Here is a 9994-nt window from a genome sequence, read left to right as displayed (position 1 = left end):
CTACTCCTTCAGCCTGGTATAACTGAGTGTGCATTGGCCCATTTTGATTTCAGTCACGTTTGTGCAATAGAAGAAAGATTCCAGGAGGCCAGGAAATATTTTATTGACAACCAGGGACATAGCCATTAACAGAGGGAAGCACACAGGACTGCAAACTAAAACCCAATAGCCAGCAAGGGCCCTTTGGGCCAGGAACACTGCATCCTGGGGTCCTCACAGTCTCCCACCAACAGACACACAAGACTGGGCATCCAGGAGAGGGGGCAGTGGCTCTGGTGTCCCACAGTGTGAGAGGATACATGATTCCTCATAATGAGCGACAGGGCAAGGAGGTGAAATGCAGGGGGGCGTCCATCACTGCCTAAGACCACCTCCTCCTCTCAGAGCCAATACCAGGTGGAGGACTGAACCACCTAGTATCTTGTAATCAGCTGCTGTCTTCTCATCGTTCCTGCAGGAAGAGGCAAAAAAAAAAAGAAAAAAGGTATTAGAAATACCATCTAGAGCAAGGTTCTTAACCTGGGTTTCATGGATCTGTCTGGGGATCTATGAATGCAGATGAGAAAAAAATTACATCTTTATATTTTTACTAACCCCTAACTGAAATTTGATATTTCTTTCAGTTTTGAACACAGGCAAAAAACCCACAGGGGTATTATTAGCAATATGGGTAACTTGTTAACAACAAAAATTAGATATTTTCCTATCATTTCACAACTATTTGTAGGTATCTTGAAAATCTTTTAAAATTATAGTAGTTATTATATCCATCATTAGATCTTAATGAAGTACATATATCACAAACTTGCTTTTTTAGTAGTGTGATAAGTGTATTTCGATCCTATTAGTTTCTTTTGTAATTCCATGCATTTTATTTTATGTCTGCAAAAATCTAATTCTGAGAAGGGGTTCATAGCCTTCATCAAATTGCCAAAGGGTCTGAGACAACAAAAAAAAGGCAGGCCTGCTCCACCTCCAGAACTTGCATCTTCATCTTCACATAAGATGGCCACGCCCTCATTCCCATTCCAAACTTACATCTGTTTACCACTGTAGATGAGCCGCTGCTGCTGTGGGGGGATTCCCTCTTTCTCCTCCACACGCTCCTTGATTCGCTCCACCTTTAGGGGTACAAGTAGTCAGGGGTTGCTCAGGGGGAAGGACCGTGGAACGGGAAAGAACAAGAGCTATGCAGAGAGTATGAGAGCAGAAGGACTCAGTTCATCAGCATACCCAAGCAAGTGTACATGTAGGGAGATAGGCATGGAGAGGTATTGGGCGTACATTACCTTGTCTGTGGGTTCAATGTCAATCTCAATCTCCTTTCCGGTCAGCGTCTGAAACAGGCAACGGTTTCATGAATCCTACAGCCCAATATACAATTTGTCTCCTAGGTAAAACATCCTGGCCTAGTCTTGGGGGATCTACTACCTTCTGAGAAATGCACATTCTCAAAGCTGATTTGAAGTGTCAGAAGTTTTGACCACACCCGATTTCAGACATTTTTAGGCTGTGAACAACTTTGATAGGGGAAGATTCTGTAAACCATTTGACCCTTTTAATCTCACAGGTCATCTCACCTCCCATTCTGCTAGAATCCAAGAGAATACCATAACTCCTTTCGATAAGACAGCAATGAGAATTGTCCTAAGGAAAGTATTCCTTTGAGAAGGACCTTATCTCATGTACCAATGCTAGAAATTAACATTCAGATAACTCAAAGAATTCTCTCAGGGACACTGGAGATCACCTCTGACCAACATTTTTTTTTTAATATTTATTTATTTATTTATTTGGTTGCGCCGGGTCTTAGTTGTGGCAGGAGGGCTCTTTAGTTGTGGCTCGAGGGCTCCTCAGTTGTGGCATGCGAACCCTTAGTTGCAGCATGCATGTGGGATCTAGTTCTCTGACCAGGGATTGAACCCAGGTCCCCTGCATTGGGAGCACAGAGTCTTAACCACTGCACCACCAGGGAAGTCCCTGACCAACTTTTTAAGTAATACTAGAATTCAACATTCTATTCTCCCATATCTTCTCCAGACTTCCACCTAAATCCTAAATTGCAGCTCTGGTCTTCTTGACTTCTTCTATAGACAAAGGGCTGCTGATATTCAAACAATAATTATACTCATTGTACACTTATAAACGTGCTTCATCCAATCTAATCTCCCATCCATCCTTGCTCTTCAAACTCCATCTGCACCAGTCTACAGTAATCCATAATTTAGGGGCATTTTCCTTGCTTCTACTGTTTTTCTTGTTGCCATGCCCTCTTCCGCTCTTTTGCAAACCTTCAAGGGACGCTTTAAGATTGATGACTTGTCCCCAGTACACTTTAAGAGCCATTACAGCTAGTTGTTTAAGTGTCAAACTCCCCAATTTATACTCCAGCTCCCTAAAGGACAGAGACTGTTCAATCTTCCTAATTTAAGCACAAAGCACAGTGTTTGACATAGAAGCAGTCAACAAATATTGGTGGAACAGCTAAATACACCAATGATCATGCTATGATCACAGCCAACATCTACTGAACACTTTCCAAGAGTTAGAAACTACGCTGAGTATCTTACATGCGTCAATACATTTAATACTTGCAAGTACTTGTGAGATATGTACTATTACTATCACCATTTATAGTTGAGGAAAATGGGGTTTGGACAGGTTAAAAAGCATGCCTATGAAGTCAAAAGGAGAGTATGAATCCAAACACAAACTCTCTGGCCCCAGAACCTGAGCTTTCAGCTCTGTACTCAGTACTGCCCAAGTCTGGCTGATCTAGTATTGAGACCCAATGTACACTCCTGTGGTGGACTCACAAAATAACATATGGTTCCTACTTATGATATTCACAAAGACCAGCATGAAGAAAGTACTTAGGATCTAACTTCTCAACCATGAGAATGGTTCACTACTAAGGATATTTCAAAAAATCCAAGAGTAACTCCTTTGGATTGACCTGTTTGGATGCAAAAGAATAAATTACAACAGTGATTTTCAAGTTTCCACCCCAACTCAAGCTGGTCTGTTTGAAAATTTTCAATAGTCTATGGTAAAATGAGAAAAATAATGACAACAATGAGATTTTCATGAAACTAAATATTTTCAGGTGTTAAAATGTCCTTTTATGAAACGACAGTGACAATATATGGTATTTCTTTAGGCTCCTTCCTGACAAAATGGAAAGTATGCAATACCATGTTGTCCACAAATTATCTCAATTTATTGATCATAATACTTTAAATGCAAAGACTCTTTAACCAGACAATTCTATTTCTAGATAACTAACCTTAAGGAAAAACTTGAAATTTGAGTACGTATTCAAAGAGGAACTTGTGAGGTTTACTGCAACACCTTTCATAAAAGCAAAACACAAGAAACAGCCTAATGCCTATTAATAGGAAAACTATTAAACTATGGTACAGCCATAGAATTATATATATATATATACATATATACATATATATATATATATATATATATATATATATATATTTTTTTTTTTTTTCTCTGTACGCAGGCCTCTCACTGTTGTGGCCTCTCCTGCTGCGGAGCACAGGCTCCGGACGCGCAGGCTCAGCGGCCATGGCTCACGGGCCCAGCCGCTCCACGGCATGTGGGATCTTCCCAGACCGGGGCAAGAACCCGTGTCCCCCGCATCGGCAGGCGGACTCTCAACCACTGCGCCACCAGGGAAGCCCTAGAATGATATATTTATTATGCAACAGTTTATACACTAACATGGAAAGATCTAGAGAATGTATGATTATGTATCATTTTCTATATGTAAATATATACATACATACATGCATAGAAGAAAGGATTAAAAGTATACCTATCTCCTAAAATTATGATGATCCTTGAGAAGGGGAGTAGGATTGAGGAGACCAAAGCTAACTCTCCCTTTATCTGTACTATCTAATAAAATATCTAATAAAAATATATTCCTTTATCACATGAATATTAATAAATATTCATTCTGATTTAATAATAACAATTTTTAAAGAGTACAAAAGACTCTAACAGAAAGCCTAGAACTGTTCTCCCAAGAGTCAGATGCTTGGGCTTTATGACATTTGAAAAAAATTATTGCTTTATAAAATCTAAAACTCTAGCACTGGTCCTTTGTTTCTGAGATCGACTATAGAAGCCTATGAATGTATCCAGAGAGCAATCTGGCATATGGTGTCCCAGCAATAACACTTCTGGGAAAATAATCCTCTGTCCAAAAATATACCTATGACAATGAATTGCAACTTTTTGAAACTGAAAAACTAGAAACACAATCTAAATATCACACAATTGAGGGTTAAATAAATTATGGTACAAACACAGGGGGAAAATCACACAGTTCTCAAACAATGTTTAGACTAACAGTATAATTCTTATTTTGTAACTAAAGAAATACACACACACATACGTGTATTTATATGCTTTCAAAAAAGTTTGGAAGGATGTAGACATCAGTGCTTTTATCTTGAGTTTTGAGATTATGGGTGATTTAAATTATTTTCTTTGTGCTTTTTTGTATTTTCCATTTTTTAATACCATGAATACATTGGGATGAGAAAAAAAATTTAAAACAATGTCCTTGATGAGAGTATAAGGAAACCATTCTGTAAAGCAGCACTGTCCACTAGAGATAGAAACTTAGTGAAAGCCACATATACAATATTAAATATTCTAGCAGCCACATTTTTAAAAGGTGAAATTAATTTTACTATTCTGAAACCCAATATATTCAAACTATTAATATATTTTACATTTTCTTCTAAATCTTCAAAATTCTGTGTGCATTTCATACTGACAGCACACCTCAATTCAGATGATAAGTTATCATCTGAAATACTTGATCTGTATTTAAGTTTCACAATTTACAGTTGAAAAAGTATGTTTACATTCCCAACTTGTTCCAAACAAGTTAAAAGGTTTTGCAACTACTGAATAAAGTTTCAGTTCTTATATTAAATTAATTAAAATTAAATACAAATAAAACAAATGAATTCCTCAGTCTCACTAGCCACATTTCCCGTGGTCAATAGTGCACGTGGGCAAATGGCCACTGTACTGGACACTGCTCAAGGATCCCAGCTAATGTAGGAAGCAACAATAAAATCAGAATATCCCCATTTTGTAAACTCCAATGAAATAATGGATCTAGGCAATGACTAACATCGCAGAAAGCAAAACAACCTGACAGAAGCATGTCACAATACCACCTATGAATTATTCTCACACATGAACAGACAAAAAGGACAAATCAAGCCTCTCGATCTTATTACCAATTGACAGGAAATACAGAGGAAAGAGGAATATATTAAAAGACAGCATGGGAATGTAATCAGCAAAATTCAAACTATAGGAAACTCTACGGGAACAACCACCTAGATCATTCAACAAGAAAAAAAATGGGGGAAATGGGGAATTACAGGTTTAAAGAGGCCTAAAATACTTATCAACCAACTACAATGTATGAATCTTAGTTGGATCCAGATTCCAACAAATTGTAAAAAACAAATGAGACAATGATAGTGTGAAATCACTGTTGATTTTTTAGGTGTAATAATTATGGTTATGTTAGTAAAAAAAGTTCTTTTTTACAGATAAATACCGAAATATATACCAATAGTATACGCTACGCTATCTGGGACTTGCTCCTTAAAACATAAGGTAAGTTGGTGAGTATAAATAAAATAAGATTGGCCATGAGATGATCGTTTTTGAAGCTTCGTATGGGGTGCATTATTCCTTCTCTCTGCTGTTGTATATGTCTGAAATTGTCATAATTAAAATCATTTAAAACTGAACATAAATTTTAAAAGATATTCTTGATTTTAATTTTAAAAGATATTTTAAAAGACCATGTCATACTGGATTTCTTCCCTCAAATCTGGTCATTGTGACCTGGGAATACATTCACTGCTATTCAGCTAGTCTATGATGAACCTCAGCCTGACATTCTGCTATAAGCACTGTAGGGGATATAAAAGAAATTAAGTGACCCAGCCCTTGCCAACAATCTCTTTCAAGTGAAGATGTACAACCAAGAGACACTGAGACATACAATTAATAGAACAAACCAATGCACAAGAAATGCCATACTGAATGTTATCGTCCAAAATACAAGAGGCAGTGACAAAGTGCCGTGGTGAGGGAAAATCAACAGTGATTAATTTAAACCTGAGATAACACTTCACACCCACTAAAATAGCTATAATAAAGATGGGTGCAGAGTAGCTGGAATGCTCACTCATTGTAAGTAGGGATGTAAAATGGTGCCATACTTTGCAGATCTGTTTGGCAGCATCTTTTAAAGTTATACATGACCTAGTAATTCCATTCCTAGGTATTTATCCAAAGGAAATGAAAACATAAGTCCACAAAAAGACAATGTTCATATCATCATTTCTGGCTATTAGAAGCCTCCTTCATAATAGCCAGAAACTGGAAATAACCCAAACGTCCATCAACGGGAGAATGGATAAACAAATTGTGATACAGTCATCTAATGTAGTATTACCAAGTAATAAGAAGGAGCTACAGACACAACAACAGACATAATGCTGAGTGAAAGAAGCCAGACACAAAAATGATATATTCTATAATTCCATTATATTAAATTCTAAAACAAGTAAAACTAACCTATGGAACTTTCAGAGGGCAGGGGTGAAAATGTTCTAGATCTGTGGCTACATGGGGGTATACTGTTGTTAAAAACTCCTTGAACTTAACCCTTAAGAGCTTTGTGTTTTATTTTACGTTTAAAAAAGCATGAATGAGAAAACTGGGGCTTAGATAGTAAAGACAGGTGCCCAAAGTAATTTGCTAAGAGGAATCAATGCAGGATCTGAGGTTAGGGAATAATATGACGAAAAAGAAGGTTAAAGAAGACCTGTACACTATGATTTTGTACACCGTATTTTGGTATAGACTCTAAACTTTATTATTATTTTTAAAAAATACATATACTTTATTTTTTTTAAGAATTTTTTGATGTGGACCATTTTTTAAAGTCTTTATTGAATTTGTTACAATATTGTTTCTGTTTTATGTTTTGGGATCGAACCCACACCCCCTACACTGGAAGGTGAAGTCTTAACCATTGGACCACCAGGGAAGTCCCTAGACTCTAAACTTTAGAGGGGAATGGCAGTAGGAAATCTTGTTGGAGGTACCCCAACAAGAGGTATTTCTCTGGAGGTATCACAGAGAAATAAAGATATAAGTTAATGAGACCCCAGATGAGAACAAGGGTAATGGGAATAGAAAGAAAATCAACAGAAAGATGTATCAAAAGAAAAATTAGGTTCTATAAGAGAACAATGATTTTAAAGAACTGGGTTCCAGGTAACTGGTAGATTGATGGGATCAATATATGAGATGAGTATTGGGAAGATGGCTTAAGACAGAAGATGCTGTATTTAATTTTGGAAACACAGAGATGAGGCATCAAGAGAAGTTTTAAATCACGAGTGTGCCAACTAAAGGATGTCACTTGCCTCCTGGTTCTACAAGAATTAAGTCATTAGCCACTGCAGTCGCTGACTTTCAACCCAGCCTGAAAGGAGTTCAAGGGGGAGACAGGAATGAGGCACATCAGGAATGTGCTCTGGGAAAATTAATAGAACACGCCTTTAGATAGTTAGATATTTTCAGGAGGAAATTTTATGAACCCAAATTCTTGCATCTTCCCATACTTAGAAAAGCACTAAAACCATTAACTAAGATATCTGTTCCTCTTGACTAGCAGCAACCTTCTACCGAGATGTGTGCTTGATTACCCTTTGCCAAAATCACATACATGCTGACCTCCCCCACTTACCTTTGGAGCAGTTCCTCAGTGCTATCTAAGAGGCTGTCTCCTGGGCTAAGGTCCTCAGTAAGTCCCCAAATAAACTGAACTCACAGCTCTTATGTTGTGTGTTTTTCCTTCCGTGGACAAGGGATTTAGTTGTAAAAGATTGCAAAAAGAGATATGGAATAAGTTACCTACATGGAGAAGGACAGTGGAGAATGAATAATTCACAAAGGAACCCTGCTAAAAAACCTATCATTTGTATAGTAGTTCACAGCTAATTGCTTTATTTATTTAACATACAAAAATGTATTTAACATACAAAAAAGAAAGAGAAAGATGGACAGAGAAACCTATTTGAAGGTGGAAACGAAAGTGTTTTGGGAAAGGAGCCTGACAGTTTTAGAGAAGTACTAAATACAAATGGATTCAAAGAAAGTAGAACCTTGTATACTCCCCAGACAAGCAGAAATGCAGAATGTTAGAAATGCAGAATCTCGGGTTCCGTCCCAGACCACTGAATTAGAATCAGCATTTTAACAAGATCCCCAGGTGATTCTTACACATTTTTAAGTTGAGAAGCCCATCTAGAATACAGTATTTTCTTAAACTGCAGGTCTCAACCCATCAGTGGGTTATGAAATCAACTTGGAATAGAATTCAAAATACCAGAGCATATCACACACAGTTATTTTGTGTTGTATGGGACCATGAGGTAAAATTTTTTTGTGTAGGTTGAGATTTAAAAAAAGGTTTACAAAACACTGAACAAAAGTATAGTAATAACCTCTTCTTTGGACTAAGGGAGGACTAAGAGGACCTGAGAATCCATATGTATGGAAATGACATAAGCATTCACTTGCTAATGTTTCTCAAAACTTTTTGGACAGTGACCCACACTAAGAAATACATATGAACAAATATCACATCCATGCATGTAATATACATACAAAATAAAACCCAAAATTTCACAAACAATCCTCTTATCCAGAAGTATACCCTGATATCTCTATTTTTTTCTTTTTCTTGTTGCTTGTGACCCACGGACTTATTAAACTGATTTTACCACTAGTGACTGTTTTATAGCTCATTACTCAAAATTTGAAAAACAATGACCTTCAACATTCTGCTTGGCTTCAATCCTTAGCTAAGATGGTGGTTCAGAAGGACTGAAGAGATTAATGGCTATTATGCATGATAAATACACTAAAGAGCTGATGAAATAACGATAGACTTCCTTGGCAGTTTTTATTTTTAAATGCTCAACTAACGTTGCACTGCATCAATTGTTAGTTTCTGTCCCTCCCTCTTAAGGCACAAAGGAGGAAATAGCAGATAGGACTAATGAGGGTTGGAAACTGGTGAAGAACCACAGGAGGCGGGATGGAGATGAAGGAAACACTGCTAGTACCAAGAACTAGGGCACTGATAACTAACTTGCCTCAGTCAAGGAAGGGAGGCTGGTCCAGGATGCTGGCTCAGAAATGCAGGTGCTAACTGAACACGCTCCCAGCTTTGTTTCCTGAAGGCCGGCTGAGATACTACACCTTGGCGACAACTAGCAAAAGCTCACAGTCTAGTTCCTGGGAGGCCCCGGTTCCCTAGGCTACGTTTTTGTGCTGTACTCGGAGTAGCCTACGTTAGGGGCTGGGAGAAGCAGGTAACTGGGGCATGAACGATGGAGAACAGAGCTTATTCCAAGAATCCGAGAGAGAGGGGGGCCAAGATGCTGCTAGGCCTTCTCTATGACCGCGGGGGTTCGAACACAGCGAGACCCCGGACAAAGGCGGCCTCCTTCTGGGTCAAAGAACGGTCCCGGAATGAAAGCAGGCACAGCACAGACCCCGGGGTCGTCTGGCTGGGCCAGCCCCTGCTCTCGAAGCCCTTTTGGGGACCCCCCCCTACATCCCATCAACCCTCGCGCGGAGCCCCGAGGCTGTCAGCCCCCTCCAAGCTCGGGAAAGGCGTGATTTTCCTTCCCGGCTTCTCCCTTAACGCACAGCGGCCAGCCCAGTACCACTGCGTCTTGGCAAGGCTGGAGGTGCTCCCACCTTCACTTTAATTAGCATCTTCTTCCCAGTTTGGGGCTGCACACAGATAAATTGCTGCTTCTACCGCTGCGATCGCCGATGCAGCTCCCCAGCACTCAGCCTGTGGGAGTCACTTCTGCTTCCGGGTCACTGCCTGGCTCCACCCACCCCC

At 38.9% G+C, this 9994-nt stretch overlaps 1 protein-coding gene across 2 annotated transcripts; it reads right to left on the bottom strand.

Annotated features, from left to right (window-relative positions):
• Positions 1-87: 87 nt before the first annotated feature.
• Positions 88-9981, bottom strand: NEDD8 (NEDD8 ubiquitin like modifier). Of its 2 annotated transcripts, none has more exons than XM_004311628.4 (4): positions 9844-9981; positions 1290-1337; positions 1039-1121; positions 88-451 (listed from the first exon to the last, which is right to left on the bottom strand). In XM_004311628.4, exons 1-4 carry the CDS (start codon positions 9859-9861, stop codon positions 355-357), a joined length of 246 nt encoding a protein of 81 aa, XP_004311676.1. In that variant the 5' UTR covers positions 9862-9981; the 3' UTR covers positions 88-354. The 2 variants fall into 2 exon arrangements, with proteins under 2 accessions (XP_004311676.1, XP_019779703.1); XM_019924144.3 differs by having other exon boundaries at positions 9793-9934.
• Between the last annotated feature and the right edge of the window lie 13 nt (positions 9982-9994).

The sequence above is a fragment of the Tursiops truncatus genome, chromosome 2 (genome assembly GCF_011762595.2).
Source record: "Tursiops truncatus isolate mTurTru1 chromosome 2, mTurTru1.mat.Y, whole genome shotgun sequence".
Lineage (NCBI taxonomy): Eukaryota > Metazoa > Chordata > Mammalia > Artiodactyla > Delphinidae > Tursiops > Tursiops truncatus.
The sequence above is the reverse complement of the archived record's forward strand: the minus strand, read 5'-3'. Positions and strand labels throughout refer to the sequence as shown.

Excerpts from the sequence above, each read along its gene's own strand:
- NEDD8 (XM_019924144.3), bottom strand. The coding sequence starts at position 9,861 with ATGCTAATTAAAGTGAAGGTGGGAGCACCTCCAGCCTTGCCAAGACGC. Across the intron at positions 1,122-1,289 it reads ACATTGAACCCACAGACAAG|GTGGAGCGAATCAAGGAGCG; the intron begins GTAATGTACGCC and ends GTACCCCTAAAG. Across the intron at positions 452-1,038 it reads ATCTACAGTGGTAAACAGAT|GAACGATGAGAAGACAGCAG; the intron begins GTAAGTTTGGAA and ends CTCTTCCTGCAG.